At 52.6% G+C, this 26,927-nt stretch overlaps 1 protein-coding gene and 1 long non-coding RNA gene across 5 annotated transcripts in view; one reads left to right on the forward strand and one right to left on the reverse strand.

Annotated features, from left to right (window-relative positions):
* Positions 1-1,441: 1,441 nt before the first annotated feature.
* Positions 1,442-5,157, reverse strand: LOC126944361 (uncharacterized). Of its 3 annotated transcripts, XR_007722021.1 has the most exons (6): positions 3,739-5,157; positions 2,557-2,916; positions 2,287-2,466; positions 2,030-2,106; positions 1,590-1,718; positions 1,442-1,512 (listed from the first exon to the last, which is right to left on the reverse strand). It is a non-coding gene; the product is annotated as an uncharacterized LOC126944361 (long non-coding RNA). The 3 variants fall into 3 exon arrangements; XR_007722023.1 differs by lacking the exon at positions 2,030-2,106 and having other exon boundaries at positions 1,590-1,667; positions 2,326-2,466; XR_007722022.1 differs by lacking the exon at positions 2,030-2,106 and having other exon boundaries at positions 2,326-2,466.
* Positions 5,158-14,745: 9,588 nt separating this feature from the next.
* Positions 14,746-26,927, forward strand: part of ZC3H18 (zinc finger CCCH-type containing 18) — a 69,061-nt gene continuing 56,879 nt past the window's right edge. For both annotated transcript variants that reach the window (XM_050773610.1, XM_050773611.1), the window contains exons 1-2: positions 14,746-14,945; positions 22,671-23,284. In XM_050773610.1, coding sequence (XP_050629567.1) covers positions 22,685-23,284 — 600 coding nt within the window. In that variant the 5' untranslated portion in view covers positions 14,746-14,945; positions 22,671-22,684. The remainder of the gene's footprint in view (positions 14,946-22,670; positions 23,285-26,927) is intronic.

The raw sequence follows: 26,927 nt of genomic DNA on the forward strand, positions 1-26,927 counted from the left end.
GGGAAATGATCGAAGAGTCTCGCTCTGTCCCGCAGGCTGGAGGGCAGGGGAACGATCTCGGCTCACTGCAACCTCTGCCTCCCGGGTTCAAACAATTCTCCTGCCTCAGCCTCCCAAGTAGCTGGGATTGGGAGTTAAAGACGTGCTGTGAGTCCCCCGTCCCCCATGCTTCGGGGGTGTGAGTCCCACGTCCCCCCATATTCCAGGGGTGTGAGTCCCATGTCCCCCCGTGCTCCGGGGCTGTGAGTCCTGCATCCTCCTGTGCTCCGGTGCCGTGAGTCCCGTTTCTTCCCATTTCTGAGGGTGTGAGTCCTGCGTCCTCCCATGCTCCGGTGCTGTGAGACCCCTGTCCCCTCATGCTCTGGTGCTGTGAGTCCCGAGCCTTCCTGTGCTCTGGTGGTGCGATGCTGAGTTTGGTGCTGAAACTCTCTGAGCTTCATTTCTTACCATCAGTAAGTACCCTGCTTCCCAGAGCCTTTGGGAGGAGTGAAGGAGAAAGTTGGGCCAAGGCCCTGGCAAGAGGCCGGGCCTTGACAGGTATTAGCTGGACTTTGTTTCTGTCCTGAGACAATGCAACTTCTGAACCACACAGAGCACTGTTGACCAGAAACTCAGAATCAGATGGGTCCCCATATCTGTGTTTTAAAAGTCACTCCGGACTTCTCCAGGGGACAGCCCTGTGCTTCCAGGGCCTCCAGGTAGGGGAAGTGGGGAGAAGATGTAGGCTGCCGGGGACACTCACAGGCAGGCACCCTGACTCCCCTGGGCCCCTGCTGTTCCCTCCCTTTTCTTTCTTTCTCTCCCTTTCCTGTTTTTTTTTTATTGAGTGAAATTCACGTAACATAAAATTAACCATTCTGGGCTGGGTGCGGTGGCTTATGCCTGTCATCCCAGCCCTTTGGGAGGCCAAGGCGGGCAGATCACCTAAGGTCAGGAGTTCAAGACCAGCCTGGCCAACATGGGAAAACCCTGCCTCTACTAAAAATACGAAAAATTAGCCGGGCGTGGTGGCAGCACCTGTAATTCCAGCTACTCGGGAGGCTGAGGCAGGACAATCACTTGAACCGGGAGGCAGATGTTGCACTGAGCTGAGGTCCCACCACTGCACTTCAGCCTGGGCCACACAGTGAGTCTCCATCTCAAAAAAAGAAGAAGAAGAAAAAGAATTTTTTCAGCATCCCAGAGGCCCCTGGCCTCCCAGCCGCTGTCCCTCCCTTCCTGGAGACCATTGTGATGAAGAGAACCCCCTTCTCTCCCTCAACATCCACCCCCAAACACCATCCTTTATGTTGCCTGTTTGTGATCCACACGGGATCACACAGAATCGAGCCTGGCCACTTCTGTTCAACGTGATTGTTTGAGAGAGGCATCCGTGCTATGCATAACTGCAATTCGCCGGTCTTCACTGCTGCATAAGAGTCCAGTGATGGGATATCTGTCTTCACTGCTGTGTAAGAGTCCAGTGATGGGACACTGTCTTCACTGCTGCGTAAGAGTCCAGTGATGGGACACCTGTCTTCACTGCTGTGTAAGAGTCCAGTGATGGGACACTGTCTTCACTGCTGCATAAGAGTCCAGTGATGGGATACCTGTCTTCACTGCTGCGTAAGAGTCCAGTGATGGGACACCTGTCTTCACTGCTGCGTAAGAGTCCAGTGATGGGACACCTGTCTTCACTGCTGCGTAAGAGTCCAGTGATGGAATAGCTTGCAATTCACCTGTCTTCACTGCTGCGTAAGAGTCCAGTGATGGAATAGCTTGCAATTCACCTGTCTTCACTGCTGCGTAAGAGTCCAGTGATGGAATAGCTTGCAATTCACCTGTCTTCACTGCTGCGTAAGAGTCCAGTGATGGAATAGCTTGCAATTCACACCTGTCTTCACTGCTGCGTAAGAGTCCAGTGATGGAATAGCTTGCAATTGATGGAATAGCCTGTCTTCACTGTCTTCACTGCTGTAAGAGTCCAGTGATGGAATAGCTTGCAATTCACCTGTCTTCACTGCTGCATAAGAGTCCAGTGATGGGATACCTGTCTTCACTGCTGCGTAAGAGTCCAGTGATGGGACACTGTCTTCACTGCTGCGTAAGAGTCCAGTGATGGGACACCTGTCTTCACTGCTGCGTAAGAGTCCAGTGATGGAATACTGCTGCTTGCAATTCACCTGTCTTCACTGCTGCATAAGAGTCCAGTGATGGGCTTGCAATTCACCTGTCTTCACTGCTGCATAAGAGTCCAGTGATGGGACACTGTCTTCACTGCTGCATAAGAGTCCAGTGATGGGACACCTGTCTTCACTGCTGCATAAGAGTCCAGTGATGGGACACCTGTCTTCACTGCTGCGTAAGAGTCCAGTGATGGGACACCTGTCTTCACTGCTGCGTAAGAGTCCAGTGATGGAATAGCTTGCAATTCACCTGTCTTCACTGCTGCGTAAGAGTCCAGTGATGGAATAGCTTGCAATTCACCTGTCTTCACTGCTGCGTAAGAGTCCAGTGATGGAATAGCTTGCAATTCACCTGTCTTCACTGCTGCATAAGAGTCCAGTGATGGCATACCTGTCTTCACTGCTGCGTAAGAGTCCAGTGATGGGACACCTGTCTTCACTGCTGCATAAGAGTCCAGTGATGGAATAGACTGCAATACATTTTCCCATGAATCTGTTAATGGGCTCCTGGGCTGTTTCTGGTTTGGGGGTGTCTGGAATGAGGCTGGCATGAGCACGAGTTCTAGCTGAGTGGTATTTTCAGCAGCTTGGCCAAAAGGTGTGACTTTTCAGGACCTGGCTGAAGGAGGGACTCTAGGGAAAAGGGCTGATGGGCAGGAAAGCGGTGGCAGAGGGGATGGCCAAGCCATAGCTGGCAGGCTGTTGTTCCTAGTGCCCCAATCAATATACCTCAGTTCCCAACTGGGGCCACCTGGAAAGACAGGAAAGGATGACTCCATGAGCTCTCATGGCATGGAAGACCCAGTTGTGCCCAGTGGATGCAACCTCCCTCCATTTCTGGCCATCCCCTGCTGCTTCCCTCGCACCCCCACCTCCAGCCCCACCCCGCCTTCTCCACCAGGTGCCCTCCGGTGACTTCAGCTCCATGGACAGCTCCCAGACTGCTGTCCTCCCTGTGGTGCTGAAATCACCCCAACAGGGAAGCCAAGGCACGGAGAAGCTAAAGAAGAGAATGGAATGAAATGGCAGGGGTGGAGCTAATGAAATGGCACGGGTGGAGCTAATGAAATGGCATGGGATGGAGCTACAAAGCCATCTGTCCTGAGCCCGCCACCACGTGGAAGTGGACACAGGGGTCCAGAGAGGGAAGTCATTTGCCCAAAGGGGTCATGAAGTGCTCGGTGGTAAGAAATGGAAACTTCTATGACGACCAAGATTTATGGAATCCTGTCTGCATGCCAGGCACCATGCTGAGTGTTTGTATGTGGACTGCCACAGTCAACGCACATGGCAAGCTCAAGAGTAGGGCCCTAAGATTGTACCCGCTCAACAGAGAAGAAGCCTCATCTGAGAGCAGCAGAGCCGGGCCTGGAACCTGTGTCTTCAGCCCCACTCCGGGCCTTTCCTCCCCCACCCTTTGTCTCAGTGGGTTCATTGTTTCTCTAGAACAAGAAAATGACAGTCACAGCAGCATTGACATCACCCCAGTGTATGAGTCAGGGTTCTCTAGAGGGACAGCACTAATAGGATAGATGTATACATGGAGGGGAGTTTATTGGGAGTATTGACTCACCAATCACGAGGTGAAGTCCCACAACAGGCCGTCTGCAAGCTGAGGAGCCTGGAAGCTGGTCCGAGTCCCAAAACCTCAAAAGTAGGGAAGCAACAGTGCAGCCTTCAGTCTGTGGCCAAACAGCCCTTGAGAAACCACTGGTGTAGGCCCTAGAGCCCCTGGGAAACCACTGGTGTAGGTCCCAGAGCCCAAAAGCTGAAGCGCTTTGAGTTTGATGTTTGAGGGCAGGAAGCGCCCAGCACGGGAGAAAGATGGAGTCTGGAAGACTCAGCCAGTCCAGTCCTTCCGAGTTCCTCTGCCTGCTTAATTCTAGCTAGATGGGATGGGACGTCCTCCTGGAAGCACAGGCGATCATTTCCTGAAAGAAGACGGGGGCAGAGGTCTGAAGTTGTCAGTGTGGAGATGCAGGGACAGGCTGGTTTGCATAGAGCTGTATTTAGGGAGTAACTCATTAGCAGAGCTTGGGTCAGGGTGTGAGTGAGGAGCTCTGGGGCCAAAGGCACCACTGTTGGCTGTGGTTTTGCTGCTACGTTTCCAACCCCCTCAAAATGCAGTGGCTCAAAACAGCTGCAGTTCTCTCTTCTCTCACGTTTCTGGCTGGGCTCAGCTGGATGGTTCTTCTCCATAGGATGAGGTCCTGGATGCCTGGGTCTCTTGCTCTCCATGCAGCCTCGGGACCTCAGGGCCTTGGTCTCTCCAGCACTGTGGCCAGACTTTCACATGGCAGAGAGAACCTCCCAGGAGCAGAAGCAACATGCAAATGCCTCATTAAGGTGTGGTTGCATTTCCCCAGCATTCTGTTAGCTCCAGCGATCACAGGGCCGGCCCCCATTGAAGCGGCATGAATCCCTGCCAGCCAGCTCACTGGGGCCAGCTCAGGGATGGGCTGCCACCATTTCCTGGTTTTACAGGGGGGCTTCGCCAGTGGCCAGCCGGGAGAGGCCACTGGCTGAACCACAGTGTGGCACTCTGGTCCATGTGGGCTCTGTGGGTGACCAGGGCAGAGCTTCAGGGTGCAGAAGGGTACTTAAATTGTGACCATGGGGCAGGTTCATGCCTGTAATCTCAGCACTGTGGGAGGCTGAGGTGGGCAGTCACTTGAGGTCAGGAGTTTGAGACCAGCCTGGCCAACACGGTGAAACCCTGTCTGTACTAAAAATACAAAAATTAGCTGGGCATGGTGGCACACACCTGTAATCCCAGCTACTCCGGAGACAGAGGCACAAGAATCACTTGAACCTGGGAGGCAGAAGTTGCAATGAACCAAGATTGTACTACTGCACTCCAGCCTAGGCGTCAGAGCAAGACTACATCTCAAAAAAGAAAAAAAAAAATTGTGGCCATGGGACCGGGCATGTGGCTCATGCCTGTAATCCGAGCACTTTGGGAGGCCAAAGACTGTCTGTACAAAAAATTAAAATTAAAATAAAATTAGCCAGGTATGGTGGTGCACACCTGTAGCCCAGCTACTCAGGAAGCTAAGGCAGGAGGATCACCTGAGCCTGGGAGTTGAAGGCTGCAGTGAGCAGAGATTGCACCACTGCACTGCAGCCTGGGCAACAGAGCAAGACCGTTTAAAAAAAAAATTATATATATATATACATACATATATATATACACACACACACACAGAGAGAGAGAGAGAGAGAGAGAGAGAGAGGTGGAAAGAAATTCCAGGCCCCTAGTAAATTCCAGGTGGTGAAATAGGAGCTGAACTGACATTCATTCATTCATTCATCAATCAATCAATCATTCATTCACCCCAACCAGCCTGCAGAGGTCCCACGGTGTCAGGCCCTGGGGCTGTGGAAACAACAGAAAAGCCCCCAGCCTCAGGCTCAGCTGCCCCGGGAATCCTTTCCCCGGCCTCCCTGGGGTGTCTGAGACCTCGTCAAAGAGTTGGGGGCCCATGGACATCTCGAGGGAAAGGCGGGGGCCAGAAGGGGTCAGAGCCAGCACCCCTCCAGAGGCTGGGACGGGGACTGGAGTGGACTCGCAGCATCTGTGGTGGGGGCCACGATGGAAGTGGGGGTCCCACACAGAACAGGCAGGGCTTCCTGCAGGTTTCACTTGCCGTCCAGGGCCCAGGACCACCCCCACCTCCACCCCACACCTCCCACACCCTCCATCCCCTCTTCCCCCCGACGAACAGCGGCCGGGCTGAGTGGGAGTGCCCTCTGGTGGCCCTTTGAGGAAATAGCAAGGGCTATCCGTAAAACGCTTTCAGACAGAACGGCTAGCCCCACGCTTGCCCTCCCGCTGAAGACATGGACACAGGCTGGACACACAGGCTATGATACACGCATGTAACGGGGCCTGTGGGGAGTAACCAGAGCTGGCAGGGCCCGGAGCTATGACCCTCGAGCGAACGTAAACAAGAAAGTGAGCCCACGTTCACCCTGGTTTTTCTCGTGGAGCATCTTCCCACATTGGCATCGAGGTCCGAAAGCAGAAAGCACAGCCTTGCCGAGCTGAGAAACAGGGATTAGAGTTTGAGGCTCCAAACCTGCTGGGGCCTGAGGGAACTTGGAGAAAGAGCCCAAAGCCCTGAGTGCAAATCCCCTTCAGGCCATGGCCACCCCCTAAGCTGCATATGCCCTAAGAAACTGCAAGAAACCCGACAGAAAAGGATCCCGGGAGGATGGAGAGCCGAGCAGAGGTGTCGGCAGCTGCCGCGGGCTGGAGACCAAACCCTGTGGGGGGCGGGGGCTGGTGACCCTCACAGGCTTTCCCTTGGGAGCACCGACATTCCACTCCCTGGGAACAAGGGCTGTAATCCCCAAATCAAGTCTGGACAGGGCCAACCTGGGCGCGATGGCTCATGCCTGTAATCGCAGCACACACACACACAAAGTTGCAAGGTGTCTTAGTCTGTTTTCTGTGGCTATATCTAAGAGTGGGTAATTTATAGAGAAGAGAAGTTCGTTTCTTACAGTTCCGGAGGCTGGAAGTCCAAGAGCATAGTGCTGGCATCTGGAGAGCTTCTCCTCGCATCATAACACAACAGAGGGCATCACGTGGTGACAAGGCAAGAACACACCAGCTCAAGTCTCTCTTTCTCTTTTTCTTTTTTTTTTTTTTTGAGACAGAGTCTCGCTCTGTCACCCAGATTGGAGTGCAGTGATGCCATCTCGGGTCACTGCAACCTCTGCCTCCCAGGTTCAAGTGATTTTCCTGCTTCAGCCTCCCAAGTAGCTGGGATTACAGGCACCTGCCACCACACCCAGTTAATTTTTGTATTTTTAGTACAGACGGGGTTTTGTCATATTGGCCAGGCTGGTCTCAAACTCCTGACCTCATGATCCGCCCACCTCAGCCTCCCAAAGTGCTGGGATTACAGGCGTGAGCCACCGCACCTGGCCTGTCCCTCTTGTTATGAGGCCACTACTCCCATCATGGGGGCCCACTCTGATGACCTCATCCAATCCTAATTACCTCCAAAAGCATATAATTGTGGAGGTTAAGTTCCCAACACATAAAGTCTGGGAGAAACATTCAAACCATAGCACAAGGCATGCTCTATTATTTGATTTTTTGGGGGCTAAGGGGGGAGAGGTGGAGTCTTGCTCTGTTGCTCAGGCTGGAGTGCAGTGGCGTGATCTTGGCTCACTGCAAGCTCTGCCTCCCGTGTTCAACCGATTCTCCTGCCCTCAGCCTCCCGAGTAGCTGGGACTACAGGCACCCGCCACCACACCCAGCTAATTTTTGTATTTTCTCTTTTTTTTTTTTTTTTTTTTTTTTAGTAGAGACGGGGTTTCACCATGTTGGCCAGAATGGTCTCGATCTCTTGACCTCGTGATCCGCCCACCTCGGCCTCCCAAAGTGCTGGGATTACTGGCGTGAGCCACCGTGCCCGGCCAAGGCATGCTCTTAAAAGGGATCAGAAGCCAGGAGTGCTGGTGCACACCTGTAGTCCCAGGTACGAGGGAGGCTGAGGTGGGAGGATCACTTGAGCTCAGGGGGTCGAGGCTGCAGTGAACCCTGTTCATGCCACTGCACTCCAGCTTGGGCAACAGAGCGAGACCTTGTCTCAAAAAAGAAAAAAATAAAAAAGAAGAAGGGACCAGATCACCAGACATGGTGGCTAATGCCCATAATCCCAGCACTTTAGGAGGCCAAGGTGGGAAAATCATTTGAGGGCAGGAGTTCGAGACCAGCTTGGGTAACACAGTGGGAACCCATCTCTACAAAGAATGAAAACAATAGCTGGGCATGGTGGTGCACACCTGTACTCCCACTGCTCTGAAGGCTGAGGTGGGAGGAGTGTTTGAGGCCAAGAGTTTGAGGCTCAGTGAACCACGATCACACCACTGCACTCCAGCCTGGACAATACATGCAAGACCCCGTCTCAAAAATGTGGGAAGGGCAGGGCGCGGCGGCCCACACCTGTAATCGCAGCACATTCGGAGGCCAAGTCTGGTGGATCACCTGAGGATGGGAGTTGGAGACCAACCTAGCCAACATGATGAAACCCTGTTTTTACTAAAACTACAAAAATTAGCCAGGCATGGTGGCACATGCCTGTAGTCTCCGCTACTCGGGAGGCTGAGACAGGAGAATCGCCTGAACCCGGGAGGCGGAGGTTGCAGTGAGCCAAGATCGTGCCACTGCACTCCCGCCTGGGGGATAGAGTAAGACTCGGTCTCCAAAAAAAAAAAAAAAAAAGATGGAGGGACTAGATCACTGAAAACCAAGAGAAAAAGCACTTAATAGCAACAGAATCGGAGGTGGTTCAGATATAGGAGGCCTTCAGAATGATAACATGCTACTTTCTTCATGTAGCTCCCCCGCTCAAAAACCTGCACTGCTTCCCCTTGCTCTTCAATGGGGCAGTCACTACCTTCTTGGCAAGTAAGTGGCTTTGCACAATGACAAGGAAACAGCTGAGAACCCTGGGTTTCAGTGTGGACTCTGGCTAAGCCAGGGGTGGTCTTGGACGAGTGATCTCTGGGCCTCAGCCTCCTCCTCTGCAAATAAGGCAACTGGAAGAAGTTCCTGCCTCTAACTCTTCTCTCCCGGCAGGTGCCCTAAGGGCTGAGTCTCTGTCACAGGGTTCTGCTAGTGAGGTGGGCCTGTGTGGATGCACACACTGTGAAAACTCATCAAACTGCACACTTACAAGTGTGCATTTTGGGCTGGGCGTGGTGGCTCACGCCTGTAATCCCAGCACTTTGGGAGGCCGAGGCAGGCGGATCACAAGGTCAGGAGTTTGAGACCAGCCTGGCCGATATGGTGAAACCCCATCTCTACTAAAAAATACAAAAATTAGCCAGGCGTGGTGGTGCACACCTGTAGTCCCAGTTACTGGGAGGCTGAGGCAGGAGAATCGATGGAACCCAGGAGGCAGAGGTTGCAGTGAGCCGAGATTGCACCACTGCACTCCAGCCTGGGCGACAGTGCAAGACTCCATCTCAAAAAAAAATTTAAAAAGTGTTCGTTTTGGCAAATGTAAACTAGATCTCAATAAAGTTGGGGTTTTTTGTTGGTGGTTGTTGTTTTGAGAGAGAGTTTTGCTCTTGTTGCTCAGGCTGGAGGGCAGTGGTGCAATCTTGGTTCACGGCAACCTCTGCCTTCGGGTTCAAGTGATTCCCCTGCTTCAGCTTCCTGAGTAGCTAGGATTACAGATGCCCACCACCGCACTCGGCTAATTTTTGTATTTTTAGTAGAGACGAGGTTTCACCATGTTGACTAGGCTGGTCTCGAACTCCTGACCTCAGGTGATCCACCTGCCTCGGCCTCCCAAAGTGCTGGGATTACAGGCTTCAGCCACCGCGCCCGGCGACTTTTTCTTAATAGGGGCACTATTTACACTCCCAGCAGCAGAGTATGTGGTTCCAGTTGTTCCACATTCTTGTGAAAAAAAATATGAAATTAATTTTTTAGACCAGTTTTAGGTTTAAAGAAAAATGGGAGGCCAGGCGCGATGGCTCACGCCTGTAATCCCAGCACTTTGGGAGGCCAAGGCGGGCGGATCACGAGATCAGGAGATCGAGACCATCCTGGCTAACACAGTGAAATCCCCTCTCCACTAAAAAAAATACAAAAAAATTAGCCAGGCGTGGTGGTGGGCGCCTGTAGTCCCAGCTACTCAGGAGGCTAAGGGAGGAGAATGGCATGAACCCGGGAGGCGGAGCTTCTGTGAGCCGACATCATGCCACTGCACTCCAGCCTGGGTGACAGAGCAAGACTCTGTCTCAAAAAAAAAAAAAGAAAAGAAAAGAAAAATGAGCAGAGTTCCCCTGTACCCCCAGCACCCCCGCCCATCTCCCCTCTTATTAACACCCTGCACTGGTGCAGCACATTTGTTATAATTGAGGTAGGAGGCAGGACTCAACTCCAGAGGCGGGGCTTGGAGCTGGGACCAAACAGGACTGGCTAAAGCAGGGAGGGGCAGAAGCAACTTTTTTTTTTTTTTTTTTTTTTTTTTTTTTTTTTGAGACGGAGTCTCGCTTTGTCACCCAGGCTGGAGTGCAGTGGTGCGATCTCCGCTCACTGCAAGCTCCACATCCTGGGTTCACACCATTCTCCTGCCTCAGCCTCCCGGGTAGCTGGGACTACAGGCGCCCGCCACCACGCCCAGTTAATTTTTTGTATTTTTAGTAGAGACGGGGTTTCACCGTGTTAGCCAGGATGGTCTCGATCTCCTGACCTCGTGATCTGCCCGCCTCGGTCTCCCAAAGTGCTGGGATTACAGACGTGAGCCACCACGCCTGGCCAGAAGCAGCTTTTTATAAGACACACCAGGCCGGGCACCCTGCCTCACGCCTGTAATCCCAGCACTTTGGGAGGCTGAGGCAGGCAGATCACCAGAGGTCAGGAGTTTGAGACCAGCCTGGCCAACATGGTGAAACCCTGTCTCTACTAAAAATACAAAAATTAGCCGGGCTTGATGTCCCATGCCTGCAACCCCAGCTACTCGGGAGATTGAAGCAGGAAAACTGTTTGAGCCCAGGAGACAGAGGTTGCGGCGAGCCGAGATCAGGCCACTGCACTCCAATGTGGGTGACAGAGGGAGACTCCGTCTCAGGAAAAAAAAAGAAAAAAAGACACACCCACCAGTGTTCTGTGTCAGTTTACCGTCGTCATGGCAACACTCCCACCCCCTTTCCAAGGCAGTGACTCAGTGACCCAGAAGTGACTACTCCTTCCCTAGAAATTTCTGCATATAATCTGCATGCAATTAGAAGTGGGTATCATGGGACTGCAGAAGTGCCCTGAGCTGCTGCTCTCTGCCTTCCGGGGGAGCCCAGCTCTGCAGGAGCCATTGGAGCTGTCACGCTGCCTCTTCAATCAAGTTGTTCTCTTCTACCTCCGGCTTGTCCTTGAATTCTTTCTCAGGCAAAGCCAAGAACGCTCACAGGCTAAGCTCCGCTTTGGGCCTCACCTGCCCTGCATCACAACCAACCAGCCCATACCGGGACATGATCATTTACTGAAGTCCACAGTTTACATTACAGTTCACTCTTGGCGTTGTACGTTATGTGGGTTTTGGCAAATATGTAATGTCCCATAGCTGCCATCATGGGACATTACATATTTGTACTTCTTCATACAGAAGAGTTTTACCACCCCAGAAATTAAGCTTAAAAGTCATTTCTCCACTTTCTGCTCTGGAAGAGGACAGTCAGTTCTCTCACGCCCGGCACGCCATGTTCCGTCCAGCCTCTGTTCTCCAAATGAAGTGCTTTTAGGCTAAATAAAATGCTTACTAAATACTTTTAAGCACTAATAACAATAATGGCCCCATACAGTGGCTCAGGCCTGTAATCCCAGCACTTTGGGAGGCTAAGGTGGGAGGATCGCTTGAGGCCCGGAGTTTGAGACCAGCCTGGGCAACACAGTGAGACCTCCACCTCTACGAGATAAACAAATAAACAAACATAATGGACTCCAACTTAAAGATAGAACGTTCCAACCAGGTCAAGCTACTGACTATCAGCCCCCACCGCAGGCTCCCTGGCACTGCCTCCTGGTCACTGCTCCTGGGATCCCCATCACTGCAGATTCCGAGTCATACCAACATGAGCCGAAGCATTTGTGTCTGGCTTCTTTTGCGCAACATCCTGCCTCTGAGATCCATGTTGCATGTAGGGGTAGCGTGTCCTTTTTGTTCCTGTAGAATATTCCATTGCGTGGGGGTCACACTACAGCTGGTTCATCGTTCTATCATTGAAGCACCTCAGGGTTCCTTCTAGTCCGGAGTTTAACAAGTCACACTGGGGTGAACGATCTTGGATGTGCCTTTTGCTGGACATTGAAGCTCATCTCTTCCGGAAGTCACGGAGGAGTAGCACAACCCAGTTCCGGCCGCACACAGGCTGCGGTTCGGTGAGCGCTATGGCAGGCTTCTGGAGCGGCCACCACTTTCACTCCCAGCACAGCCCACAGGCTCTGGGTGCCCTACACCCTCAACAAAACCGCTCATGATTTTAATCTTATAGAAACGTGGGCCAGGCGCAGTAGCTCACACCTGTAATCCCAACACTATGGGAGGCCGAGGCAGGAGGATCATGAGGTCAGAAGATCCAGACCACCCTGGCTAACACAGTGAAACCCTGTCTCTACTAAAAATACAAAAAATTAGCCAGGCTTGCTGGCGGGCACCTGTAGTCCCAGCTCCTCAGGAGGCTGAGGCAGGAGAATCACTTGAACCCAGGAGGCAGAGGTTGCAGCGAGCTGAGATCACGCCACTGCACTCCAGCCTGGGCAACACAGCGAGACTTTGTCTCAAAAAAAAAGAAAAGAAATGTGCCCACCCTATCTGCTTCTGCACTTGCCTTTGTCATTCAACATTACAGATGGTCTTCACCCTTTTATTTATATATGTGTATACACACTGGAGGTTCATGTATTAGCATTTTTAACAACCACAAGGTTGCCAATGTTGTACCAGATTACTATTACAATATTACAATCGCCAGGCATGGTGAGTGGTGGCTCACGCCTGTAATCCCAGCACTTTGGGAGGCCGAGACGGGCGGATCACGAGGTCAGGAGATCGAGACCATCCTGGCTAACATGGTGAAACCCCGTCCCTACTAAAAATACAAAAAATTAGCCGGGCGAGGTAGCGGGCGCCTGTAGTCCCAGCTACTCGGGAGGCTGAGGCAGGAGAACGGCGTGAACCCGGGAGGCGGAGCTTGCAGTGAGCAGAGATCGCGCCACTGCACTCTGGCCTGGACGACAGAGCGAGACTCCGTCTCAAAAAAAAAAAACAAAAACTTACAATCATCTGTTGATCGACATCTGGGTGGTTTTCCGGTTTTTCCCTTTGTTCTTTTAGTTATGACTAACAGACCTGCTATGTCCTTCTTCATATCTCATGCCCATGGGCAGATGACACCGCAGTCCGGTGGCCCACCTGTGCCATCAGGCATCAGAATCCCCTGAGAGCTCTTCACGGACCCCAGTCGCTGGTGCAGCCATTCTGGGGCAGGGCCCAGGAAAGCACATTCCTAACAACCCCTAGTGATACTGAGGCTGCTTGCCTGGGCCCCACTTGAAGAACCCTGTTGAGGGTGGCACGGCTGGTCACAGGGCACTTCTTCTTTTAAACTGACATTGTTTTCCAAAGAGGCTGTGATCAACAGAGTTTACTGTTCATGAAACTCAGATCGCAGCCAGGCACGTGTCGGTCACAGCCGGTGCCGGCTGCTCCTTTGCATGGATGGTAATGTCCATGCAGGTTTATGTTTGTCAACTGGCCGTTGCTGGGTGGGACTGTCTTACCGACACATAAAGCCTACAGAAGGCGCCAACTCGCGTTACAGGGCTGCTCCTGACACGACCAAAATCACCAGGGTGGAATTCACACTCCTCTTACATAACCATAACAAGTTGCTGGGATCACAGGCATGTACCACCATGTCCTGTTAATTTTTTTGTAGAGGCAGGGGTCTTGCTTTGTTGCCCAGGCTGGCCTCAAACTCCTGGAGGAGGTGGTACTCCAAGCTTGGCCTCCCAAAGTGCTAGGATTACAGGCGTGAGCCACAGGGCCACGTCTGTGGTACGTCTTCCAAGGACACGAATCCTATCAGATCAGGATCCCACCCTTATAATCTCATTTAACCTTAATTCTCTAAAGGCCCTTTCTGCAAACACAGTCACATTGGGGATTACGGCTTCACATACAAATGTTAGGGGGACAGAACTCGGTCCATAGCATGGAGTCGCACAGTATTTGTCCTTTTGTGATTGGCTTGCTTTACTTAATATGTTTCCAAGGTTCACCCACGTTGTGGCACGGGTCTGAACTTCACTCTTCTGGATGGCTGACTCACATTCCACTGCATGGACAGGCCGCATTTTGTCTGTTCATCAGTTCCTCCACATCTCGCTCCCTTGTTTCCACCCTGGGGATATGGAGGAAGATGGGGTGGGCGAAGTCCTGTGACCCCCAGGACCAGCCACATCGTTGGCAGGGGACAGTGCAGGATGAAACCGTGGGCCCCTGGTCTTGGGCCGGGCCCTCCGTCTCTAGAGCAGCTCGCACCGCTGCAGCCCCTGGACGTCCCAGGCTGTGGACGCGCCCGGGGGACGCCGCGATGAGCAGGACACGGGACAGGTCCCCTTGCTGGCGCTGCTCGCGTTGAACCGCGCGGGGAGCCGGGCGGCCCATGGGAAAGGTAAGAATTGTTAGGCTTTTAATCTAAAGTCGATACCTGAAAAAATAATTCCGGAGCTAAGCATTTAATATCAACATTCAATAAAGCAGGAGATATCAGCCCGACGAAAACCGCTTTAAGTTTTCCGCGTTGATGAACTCGATCATCCCCCAGGGATGAAGAACCCACCAGCCGAGCCAGAGCCCCGTCACGTGACCCGGCGGCCACGGGGAGCCCTGTGCGCAGGCGCGGAGCCGGACTCCCGCTCCCGAGGAGCGAATTCCCTGTGGCGCCTGCGCTGTAGCGGGGGCTCGGCGGGCGCGCGCGCGTCCGGGCGCGCGCCGCGGGGGCGGAGCCGCGCGGAGGCCGGAAGGAAACTGGAGGGGGCGGGGCGAGGGAGGGAAGCCCGCCGGCCGTAGGACGACCGTCGCGGCCTGATGACGTCGCACAATGGCCGGCCCCCGCGGGTAGTGGAGCCCGTTTGTTCCGCCCGCGTCGAGCCTGGAGCCAGAGCCTGTGAGGAACGGAAGGGCCAAGGGACGTCTTCTCCACGCCGCTCCGACTCCAGCAGAGCCGTGGCCCCCTCTCCGTCCTAGCGCTGAGGTTAGCGGGGGCCGGGCGGGCGGCGGGAGGCCGGGCCGGCGGCGGCGGGAGGAGGAGGCCGCCGAGGCGGCGGCGGCGGCGGGAGTGAGGCCCGGGACCCTGGCGCGCCTCCGGCCGTGCGGACCCGCCGACCGAAGACTGGCCCTTGGGCCAAGGGAGGGGGACCTTGAGACAGGCACCACCCCGCGTTCCGTCCGTAAGCGGCCCCGCGGTCCTGGGGCGCCCTCAGCGCCTGAGCTCCTCGCGCGCTGCCTCCGCGCCCCGCGGCGGAGTTTATTTTCCTGAAGCTGTCATTTCTCTTCCGGGCCACTCGCGTGGCACATGTGTGCCGCCCGCTAAGGGGCGGTGAGAGGCGCCCAGGTTAACCTCCGGAATAGGTCAGCCCTTGCTGTTTCTGGGCTCTTCGGAGAACTTTGAGCTCTTCATGAGCCTCCTGGAACTTGCGCCGCAGCTTCGGAGTGTGCACAGGTTGGACGTGGTGGTTGCCCCAAGACGCGCGCCGGTCTCTTAGGAGTATGTAACTTCCTTGCCCCTTGGATCAGGAGATCAGAGGTGCTGGGTCCTTTATATAAACTAACTGCAGATATAATGCTGGAAGAACCGAAACTTACAGCCTTGCTCCTGCCAAAAATTAAGTTTTCCTGACTACTTTGTGACAGCTGAGTTTGCCGGTTAGAGTGGCCGTTTTAAATGAGCTTTGTTCCGCTAACTCATTTGCAAGGGTAGGTCATTCTTCAGACCCGTTTGGGAAAATGGAAGAAGAGAGTGTTTGGCATCTGCAGTACCGTTTGGGGTGTAGCAAGGCGCTCGTCATTTCTCCTGAGACTCACTTCCAGCTTGTTGTCTGTAGAGTGGTCCTTTCCCGTTCAGTTGTTGAGATTCTCCTGGTGAGCCTTGACCTCGGCTGAATCCCGCTTCCCAGCCTTGGGAGGAGAGTCTTTGCCTGATAATTTTACTATCTAAGGGCAGTATGGAACCCAGCCAGCCCTGGAACCGGTCAAATGTGTCCCAAAGCCGGAAACTCCTCTCCCATTTTAGGTGGGACATGCTGAAATGTTGTAAGAAAGCTTTGTGGAGTCACTCCAGAAAGCAAACAGGTAAGTTAACCTGTGGCCTAGATCGTGTTTCAAGAGATTTGTATTTTGTCACGGCTACAGAGCATCTCAAGGTGAGTACCTCCTTATCAAGCAGTTTAGTGGTCAAGCTTGGTCAGTTTGCGAGTGGGGTCTGTCACCAACCTTGATAACTTTCATTTAGATATTGTAAGCCCGTGAGGTTATGAGTCAGAATTTTAACCAGATGTTCCAGAACTCAGGCATTCAAATAGGGACTGCTCTGTTGAAAGTAACTGTCCCAAAATGTTGTGCTTGTATTTCATTGGTGCTTCTTTGCCAAAACCTCTTTAGAACTCCTGTTTTGGTAGTAAAAATGTAGTCATATGGGAAAATCAGTTTTATTCAGTAGTCACCCTCCAGGTTTGACCAAAAGTTGTCTTATGTGGTTGGTAACTTACCTTATCAGGTGAGACTCTGACTTGCAGCACTTATCAGAGACTAGCTTGAGAGGAGGAAGATTTGCCACCACGGAGAACACCAGAAGACTTCTTCAGGCTTGGAAGGTCATTCGAAATGAGAAGGTTCCCAAATGCTCTGCATTTCAGCAGTGCCATTGGAGTCTGTGCATCCTCCCAGAGGGACTGCTTGGAAGGGAGGTAGCACCTAGTCTTTATTATTACTATTATTTTTTGAGACGGAGTCTCACTCTGTTGCCCAGGCTGGAGTGCAGTGGCACGATCTTGGCTCACTGCAACCTCCTCCTCCTGGGCACTTATTTTCAATTCCTTTCTGGTAGGCAACAGGTAGTTCCTCAAGTAATGAGACTTTTGTCATGTATCAACAAATATTTATCAAGTATCATCTGCCAAATGCAGAAAGCAACAGAGTTGGGATGACGGGTACTTGTTACTTCATTCCTTAGGCAAGCTTACCCATCTGGTGAATCGGAGGGCTAAGGATTTAGTTCTAAATCATGCTGAGAATCTTCAGTTATAGAGTGATAGTGTACGAAGACCAAACTGAGCACGAATTGCAAACATAGGTGTCAGTTGAGACTTGTCTGCTGACACCCGTGTCTACGCTTTTCATTTCATTGTCTACACTTACGAGGCTACGTTTCTTTTCCTGGCACCTTATTATTATTTTTTGAAATGGAGTGTCACTCTGTTGCCCAGGCTGGAGTGCAGTGGCACGATCTGGGCTCACTGTAACCTCCTCCTCCTGGGTTTGAGTGATTCTCTTGCCTCAGCCTCCTGAGTAGCTGGGACTACAGGCACGTGCCACCACGCCCAGCTAATTTTTGTATTTTTAGTAGAGACGGGGTTTCACTGTGTTTTGGCCAAGTTGGTCTCGAACTTCCGACCTCGTGATCCACCCGCCTCAGCCTCCCAAAGTGCTGGGATTACAGGCATGAGCCACCACACCCAGCCAATTGTGTGATTTTTTAAAACTAGTTTGAGGGGACGTTTAGTTTTGCATAAAAGTCAGTTTATTTAAGAGATCACTTTGTTTGCAAGGTTGACATTAGACTATAAAACATGAGAATCAGAATTTGTCACATTTCAGGTCTGGGTTCAGCTTGGGACATCCTGCTGGGTACCAGGTGCTCCACTTCGGCAGCTGGGGAGATGTAAACTACCTGCCCTTCTATGAGGAAGATGTTTATACATTGTCATAAAAATTGTACAAAGAGGCCGGGCGCGGTGGCTCAAGCCTGTAATCCCAGCACTTTGGGAGGCCAAGACCATCCTGCCTAACACGGTGAAAGCCCGTCTCTACTAAAAAATACAAAAAACTAGCCAGGCGAGGTGGCGGGCGCCTGTAGTCCCAGCTACTCGGGAGGCTGAGGCAGGAGAATGGCGTAAACCCGGAAGGTGGAACTTGTAGTGAGCTGAGATCCAGCCACTGCACTCCAGCCTGGGCAACAGAGTGAGACTCTGTCTCAAAAAAAAAAAATTGTACAAAGATAGTATAGGATGTTACTAACGTCATTAGCTAGGCAAGAGAGAGAATTGCCAGTTTGCCACTGGTGACTTACTGCTACAACCCCACATGCACTCTGATTCTTGAACAGTGAGAGCGTAGAGGCCTTAGCGACCCTGGTGCTTTTCATCCTTGCCTTTGTTGCCTTGGGCTGCAGAAATGCTCTGTGCAGCAAGCGCCCCTGTGATGCTGTTTGGGGAGCGACTCCTTGGCTTTTCCGTTTTTGGCAGTGTATACCAGTTTAGGACTACCTTTGATTAAGAGAAAGACGGTCTCACCCTGTTATCCAGGCTGGACTTGAACTCTTGGGTTCAACTGATCCTCCCACCTCAGCCACCCAAGCAGCTGGGATTGCAGACACTTGCCACCACTCCTGGCTTAGGACTGACTTTTTAATAATTCCTCCCAGTAGTCCTGCCTCTGTGTAGTAACTGGATAGTGTAGTTAGAAAACCGAAAAGTGAATCATTTTCAGAACTGTCTGCTTTCAAGTGACTTAGAATGGATTGGTTGGTTTGTGAATTTATGTTATTGCTAATCATTTAGGGTTTTTTTTTTGAGACGAAGTCTCGCTCTGTCGCCCAGGCTGGAGTGCAATGGTGTGGTCTCGGCTCACTGCAGCCTCCGCCCCCGGAATTCAAACAATTCTGCCTCAACCTCCCGAGTAGCTGGGATTACAGGTGCCCGCCACCACGCCCAGCTGTTGTTTTGTATTTTTAGTAGAGACAAGGTTTCACCATGTTGACCAGGCTTGTCCTGAACTCCTGACCTCAGGTGATCCACCCGCCTCAGCCTTCCAAAGTGCTGGAATTACAGCCGTGAGCCACCACCCCTGGCCCATTTAGTTTTTAGGAAGTGATGAATGATTTAGGTTTTCTTTTGGGACGGAGTCTCGCTTAGCACCACCTAGGCTAGAGTGCAGTGGTGTGATCTCGGCTCACTGCAACCACTGTCTCCCAAGTTCAGGCGATTCTGCCGTCTCAGCCTCCCAAGTAGCTTGAATTACAGGTACCTACCGTCATAACCGGCTAATTTTTGTATTTTAGTAGAGACCGGGTTTCACCATGTTGGCCAGGCTGGTGTTGAACTCCTGACCTCAGGTGATCCACCTGCCTTGGCCTCCCAAAGTGCTAGTATTACAGGCGTGAGCCACCACACCTGGCCAGATGTGGGGGTTTTTTTGGCGTTTTGGTTTTTGTTTGAGACAGGGTCTTGTGTCACCCAGGCTGAAGTGCAGCCTCAACCTCCTAGGCTCAAGTGATCCTCCTCAGCCTTCTAAGTAGCTGGGATGACAGGTGCCCTATCACGCCCAGCTAATTAATTTTTTTTTTTTTTTTTTTTTTTTTTTTTTTTTTTTGAGACGGAGTCTCGCTCTGCCACCCAGGCTGGAGTGCAGTGTCCGGATCTCAGCTCACTGCAAGCTCCACCTCCCGGGTTTACGCCATTCTCCTGCCTCAGCCTCCCGAGTAGCTGGGACTACAGGCGCCCGCCACCTCGCCCAGCTAAGTTTTTTGTATTTTTTAGTAGAGACGGGGTTTCAGTGTGTTAGCCAGGATGGTCTCGATCTCCTGACCTCGTGATCCGCCCGTCTCGGCCTCCCAAAGTGCTGGGATTACAGTCTTGAGCCACCGCGCCCGGCCAACCCAGCTAATTTTTGTATTTTTTGTAGAGACCGGGTTTTGTTATGTTGCCCAAGCTGGTCTAGAACACCTGGACTCAAGTAATCCGCCCACCTCAGCTTCCCAAAGTGCTGGGATTACAGGCATGAGCTACCGCACCTGGCCAATTTGTTCTAATGTGTCTCTCTCTCTCTTTTTTTTTTTTTTTTTTTTGGCAGAATCTCGCTCTGTCACCCAGGCTGGAGTTCAGTGGCACAATCTCGGCTCACTGCAAGCTCCACCTCCCGGGTTCACGCCATTCTCCCGCCTCAACCTCCCAAGTAGCTGGGACTACAGGCACCCACCACCATGCCTGGCTAATTTTGTTTTTGTATTTTTAGTAGAGACGGGGTTTCACTGTGTTAGCCAGGATGGTCTTAGTCTCCTGATCTCGTAATCTGCCCACATCAGCCCCGCAAAGTGCTGGAATTATAGGCATGAGCCACCGCGCCCAGCATCTAATGTGTACTTAATCTTTTTTTTTTTTTTTGAGACGGAGTCTCGCTCTGTCGCCCAGCCCAGGCTGGAGTGCAGTGGCGCGATCTCGGCTCACTGCAAGCTCCGCCTCCCGGGTTCACGCCATTCTCCTGCCTCAGCCTCCCCAGTAGCTGGGACTACAGGCGCCCACAACCGCGCCCGGCTAATTTTTTGTATTTTTAGTAGAGACGGGGTTTCACCGTGGTCTCGATCTCCTGACCTTGTGATCCGCCCGCCTCGGCCTCCCAAAGTGCTGGGATTACAGGCGTGAGCCACCGCGCCCGGCCTTTTTTTTTTTTTTTTTTTTTTGAGACGGAGTCTCGCTCTGTCGCCCAGGCTGGAGTGCAGTGGCCGGATCTCAGCTCACAGGAAGCTCCGCCTTCCGGGTTCACGCCATTCTCCTGCCTCAGCCTCCCGAGTAGCTGGGACTACAGGCGCCCGCCACCACGCCCGGCTAGTTTTTTGTATTTCTTAGTAGAGACGGGGTTTCACCATGTTAGCCAGGATGGTCTCGATCTCCTGACCTCATGATCCGCCCGTCTTGGCCTCCCAAAGTGCTGGGATTACAGGCTTGAGCCACCGCGCCCGGCCAACTTAATCTTAATGATTTCCACTAACAGCAAAAAAAAAAAAAAAAAAAAAAAGTTTAACTGTGGGTTTAGATACCAACTCTTGATACTGTGCATCTTTAAACAGGTTGTCGTATTAAAAGTATAAAATTTAAAAGATGCATATTTTTATCTTTAGTGTATACGGTTCTTTGAGACCCAAGACATATAAATGTGTATGTGTATGACTTGCTGCTTCCGTGGTTATCTTGAGATGAGTAATCTGTTTCCAGCCCTTACTGAGATGCCAAGCAGTGTGACTGTGACATGCGTTTTTTTAACAGCCTCATGGACTGAAAAGTTGGGTGGCCACTGACCTGGCACTGTCCCTGCCGCTCCACACTCACTCGGTGGTGACCGGCTGCCCTGGGGGTGGTGGTGTGGCAAGTGTTTGCCAGGTTAGTGTTGCTGTTCGACACCTTCCTGCCTGTCTTACACTGTCCACTTTTAAGCATTGGTAGCAGTGTACTTTCTACAAGTTTTTAAGGTGGGAAACTAGAAAATATTCACTTTGTAATTAAATCTGGATTAGTAAAAATAGGAATGAAATCTGAAATTACCCTGTCTTTTTTTTTTTTTTTTTTTGATACAGAGTCTCGCTCTATTGCCCAGGCTAGAGTGCAGTGGCGTGATCTTGGCTCACTGCAGGCTCCACCTCCCGGGTTCACGCCATTCTCCTGCCTCAGCCTCCTGAGTAGCTGGAACTACAGGCGCCTGCCACCACGCCTGGCTGATTTTTTTGTATTTTTAGTAGAGATGGGGTTTCACCATGTTAGCTAGGATGGTCTCGATCTCCTGACCTCGATCCGCCCGTCTCGGCCTCCCAAAGTGCTGGAATTACAGGTGTGAGCCACCGTGCCCGGCCCTTTTTTTTGTTTTTTGAGTTTTTTTGGAGATTGGTCTCACTCTGCTGCCCAGGCTGAAGCGCAGTGGCGCAGTCTTAGCTCACTGCAGCCTCCACCTCCTGGGCTTAAGCGATCCTCCTGCGTCAGACTCCCAAGTAGCTGGAAATACAGGCACGTGCCACCACACCCTGTGAATTTTAGCATTTTTTTTATAGAGACAGGGTCTCACCATGTTGCCCAGGCTGGTCTCGAACTCCTGGGCTCACATGATTTTCCCGTTGCAACCTCCCAAAGTGCTGGGATTATAGATGCGAGCCACCATACCTGACCAGCCTCGTCTTTTGCATATACACAGTATGTAAATGTGTAAAGCTTCCTGGCAGAGTTCATTTCTACAACAGCTACCCGTGTGGGAAGAGGGGTTCTCACCTTAGGTGTGTGAGTTGCTGAGCAGGTGAACACGGCCCTCTCAACACGTGCTGGAGGGTGCCAGTGAACACATAGGCAGGGCTCTGAGCCTGCATTGCTAAGGGCAGCCAAGGGATTCTGGGAGTCCATCAGAGGCTGGCCTTTGAGAATTGTGTTCAGTAACAGAAAAGGCTCCAGACTTAGAAACTGCCAAAGGGTAGCCCAGGTTCCTGCTTCAGGATGACTCCAGAAAAATGGTGAGACCTGGGCCTGCAGTTTTGCTGCCTCGTTCTATGATACAGTTTATCTTGAATTTCAAAAGTTAATACTCTTAAGAATTCAAACCGCTGTCCTTTGCAGTCTGTATCTTGTTGCTCACTTTCTGTTAACTTGTGTGGGCTGCCCTTGAATGGGGGAGGACTAGGCCGGGCTGTGTCTCATTCTGCCACATCTCATTTTGCCCAATTGCTAAAAACGGGAGGCACTTAACACCCAGGTTAGCTGAGCAGAGTCTAGCCTTGTGGAGTGGAGTTATGGCTTGTCTTTCTCTGCAGAGTGGAGTGTGGGATTTGGGGCAGAGCCGTGTGGGGCCAAGCAATGTGGAAGTCCTGCTTCTTCAGGCCAGGAAAGTGGGGACAAGGTTTGTTTTCCATTTTGGTAAAGGCTGCCAATCTGTATTCTCTCTTTTGCAGAACCGTGGGTACCGATGGATGTGGCCGAGAGCCCTGAACGGGATCCTCGCTCTCCAGAGGATGAAGAGCAGCCACAGGGGCTCTCGGACGACGACATTCTGAGGGACAGCGGGTCCGATCAGGATTTGGACGGGGCGGGGGTGAGGGCTTCTGATCTGGAGGATGAGGAGAGTGCAGCCAGGGGGCTGAGCCAGGAGGAGGAAGATAACCACTCCGACGAGGACCGGGCCAGTGAGCCTAAATCCCAAGAGCAGGACTCGGAGGTGAATGAGCTGAGCCGGGGCCCGACCAGCCCCCCCTGCGAGGAGGAGGGGGACGACGGGGAGGAAGACAGGACAAGCGACCTTAGGGACGAGGCCTCCTCAGTCACCAGGGAGCTGGACGAGCATGAGCTAGACTACGATGAGGAGGTCCCCGAGGAGCCGGCTCCCGCCGTCCAGGAGGACGAGGCCGAGAAAGCGGGGGCTGAGGATGAGGAGGAGAAGGGCGAAGGCGCTCCCAGGGAGGAGGGGAAGGCTGGTGTTCAGAGCGTGGGAGAAAAGGAATCCCCAGAGGCTGCCAAGGAGAAAAAGAAAGAGGACGATGATGGAGAGATCGATGACGGGGAAATAGACGTGAGTATGATGGGGCAGAGCGTCGCAGGGCATCCTCCCCAGCTCCTGACACAGGCCAGTGCCGGGAAGGAGGGACTCTGTGTGGGACTGATTTAGTGATTTTGTTACTAGGGATGGTGCAGGAGAATGAGAGGCTTGTTTTGGGGTCAGTCCCATAGTGATTGGAAAGGAAGAATGAAAATCGAGAAAGAATTGGAAATCAAGAATGAGAATAGGCAGCTCCAGAAGCTGCCAGCAGAGTTTCCATGGCCCTCGGCCGGCCAGCTGGTGGGATTGTTTGGGTTGTAGTAAAAGACCGACCTAGCACCCAGTTTTTTTAGGTTCTAGGAGTGAAGGGTTAATGTCTTCCCTTGTCTTTGCCGTCTTCAAGTGATACTCGAGTTAGCACTCAACCAGAAACTGCGTGGGTTTCCACTCTTGTCAGGTTTTTGGACTGAAAAGAATGAGGAAAGTTTCCATCTGGTTGTGGATGTTCTTCTAGGCATTCTTACACTGGCCCTAGAGCCTGACCTCTGGAGAGGGCACCAGCTGGGCCAGGCCTCTTTGGAGGGATCCCTGAAAAGACCGTTGTGGGCACCTCAGCTTGACAAAGTCAGCACACTTTTTTGTACGTTAAATTAATGCGGCCTTCAGGTTGAGGGGAAGGTAGTACTATCTGTGATCCTAGATCTGGGTAGGTGGGCTTTTCTTGGCAGTTGATGCCATTGGAAAAATTATGAGTGTTTCCAGAGAAACAGCCCAAAGTCCTCCTGAGTGATACTTTCCAGAGCTATTGAACTCAAAGGAGCTGAGCAAGGGGCAGAGCAGTTGAACTGAATTGGGTGGTGGTGGTGGCGGTGGCGGTGGTGGTGGAGGTGGCGGTGGTGGTGGCGGAGAGGCGGTGGCGGTGGGGGCGGCGGGGGGCGGAGGGGGCGGCGGTGGGGGGGGGGGGGGGCGGGGCGGCGGGGGCGGCGGCGGGGGCGGCGGTGGGGGTGGCGGCGGGGGCGGTGGTGGTGGGGGGCGGTGGCAGCGCTTTTGTTTTTGAAGGATCCCAGGGAAGGGGGTTCTGCTTATTGGGAGTCATTACAGTGAAAAGAGAGAGTATTTGTTTGATCTCATGGTCTGGGTTGAGGCAGGTAAAGGTTGCCAGTTAGATGTGTAACCACCGGTTTGCCTTGAGTGCAATGCCGCTTTTTTTTTTTTTTTTTTTTTTTGAGACAGAGTCTACTCTAACCCAGGCTGCAGTGCAGTGACGCCATCTCAGCTCCGTATATAGCCTCTGCCCCTGAGGTTCAGGCAGTTGTCCTGCCTCACTCTGCTGAGTAGCTGGGATTGCAGGCACCTGCCACCACTGGCTAATTTTTGTATTTTTGGTAGAGATGGGGTGTCGCCATGTTAGCTAGGCTTGTTTCAAACTCCTGACCTCAGGTGATCCGGCCATCCCAGCCTCCCACAGTGCTGGGATCACAGGTGTGAGGTACCACGCCCGGCAAGTGCCATGCTTCTCCAGTAGCATGTTGGTGTGCGTGCTCTCAGTCCACGTTTGGATGTGACTTTTTGGCTATAGCTGATAGCTGTGACAGTGCTCAGTAATTTATAGGGTTTGAAGTATTGCTCATCTAACTTTATGGGACGTGTGTGTGCCTACAAGCTTAGAGTTTTAGATGTTTCATTTTTTCACAACTAAACGTAGGAGGTGGTCTACTCAGCTAGTGCTTTTTTTTTCTTTTTCTTTTTTTTTTTTTTTTTTTTGCAAGAAGAGAGCTACCCCAGGGCTGGCAGAGGGAAAGAGGAGACACAGTGAGATTCAAGTTCATCAATTTGGGTGAACTGGTTGGGTTGAGGATGCCCATGAGTTTGAGTTTTTGGTGTCCTGGGATAATAGCCCTGTCTGCACACCACCACTGGGAGTGCAGCAGGCCCTGCACCCAGGGCTCTGGCATGCTCCAGTTCCTCTTAAGAGGACTGGCTGTGGACCCTTAAGTCTTGGGGGAGATTCATCAGACAGGTCAAGGGTCCCCATAGTGGTCCTGAAACGCCATGTCTGCGGGGCATACTGTGAGTTCTCGATGGTGCACCATGTGTGCGGACGGTGCGGTAGATGGGCTGAGCCCAGCGGGCCTAGAGAAGGGCCCTGGCTGCCAAAGGCCTGGATGTGCTGGTTTTCCCTAGACACAGCGCATGGAAGAAAACGCTGTTTGCCATTTTTGCCCACCTAGACCCTGCCTGCCCTGCTTGGCAGCATCTTGTGAGGGCAAGGTGCTGCTGCGGAAACCCCAGCACAGCTCCCTCAGCAACCGGGGAGGCAGGTTCCCTCCCACAGCACAGACGGCCTCCAGTGCCCCGCATTCCCCACAGGTCTGTGCTCCTGGACACCAGCACAGGTGGACCTTGCTGTGCCACATGCTGAGTGTGACTGGGCAGAGCAGAGTGCACTCCTGTTGTGGGGGCAGCAGGCCTCTGCCCAACACGGGCAGTGCTGTGAATGCTGCGTTCAGCCCCCGTGAGAGCACATTTGACTTCAGGCCCCTGGGTTGCTTGCCCCAGGGGCTCCCGTAGCCTCCTCTTGTTCCCACACCCAGCGGTATCTCAGGCTCCTCCATCCTTTATGTGTCAGCCTCAGCATTTGAGTAGGCTGTTTCTCTGTTGCCCCTGCCTGTCCGTCGTGGCACAGGTTCGTGTGTGTGTGTGTGTGTGTGTGTGTGTGTGTGTGTGTGTGCACCTGCTGCTTCCCCTACTCCCAAGAACATGTTTCCTAAGACTGGGGGCTACCTGGCTGGTTCCCCTATCTCCCTGGGGCCTGGCACATGGTGAGCAGCTAGTCAGTGGAGGAATCCCACTTGCCCGGGGCACACTGAAGGTGAGAGCCTTTGTAACGTGAAGCGGCAGTGAGTGGAAAGTCACACTCAGGAGCCCGTCACAGATGGAGGTGAGTTCACGTGAGCAGCATCAGCCCTCCATCCTGCGGGAAGGACCCAGCAGAGGTACGCGCCACTGGCAGCATGAAGGGCTGCCAGTCCGGCTCCTTCCAGCTTTTTCCTCCTCTTGGGCCCAGTTCCAAGCCTGTCGTCCACTCTTGTATCTCTGTTGCATCTCCACCAAGCATACCTCCTGTGCCTGCCTCTCTTTCTCGGAGGCCCTGCTGCATTCCTGCACCGCACCCTGCTCCCTTCTCTGTCTCTGGCTGCGTTTCTCTGATGGACTGGGAGCCCTGGGGTGCGCTGGGTCCATGAGCAGTCGGCTTCCCACCAGGCCTTTGGCTAAGTCCCCTTTCCTTTCAGTCCCTGGAAAGCAGCCTCTGCGTGTGTTGGAAAGTGTCCTTTCTAGAAGGCCTTTTTTCTCGTTGCCTTCAGGCAGAGCCCTGGTGTCAGGTCAACTACCCGGATGTTTCTCTGTGGAAGAGGTGTGCTCTTTGGCCTGTACCTTCGCAAATGGATGTTTCGGAGGCCTTATAGCATTCCACATCCCAGCAGGATCTTACCGGCCCAGTTGGGAGAGGGGCTGCTCCGCCCAGAGGCTCTCGTGGCCTGCCCCTTGGCACCCTGGTTTACTGGATGCCAGGAACAACTGAGTGGCAAAGTCTAGAGACCCATTTGATTTAGCACTCTCTTCTTTTTTTCTTAATTTTGTAATTTAATTTTATTGCTTTTAATTTAAAAAATAG

The sequence above is a fragment of the Macaca thibetana genome, chromosome 20 (assembly GCF_024542745.1).
Source record: "Macaca thibetana thibetana isolate TM-01 chromosome 20, ASM2454274v1, whole genome shotgun sequence".
Taxonomy (NCBI): domain Eukaryota; kingdom Metazoa; phylum Chordata; class Mammalia; order Primates; family Cercopithecidae; genus Macaca; species Macaca thibetana.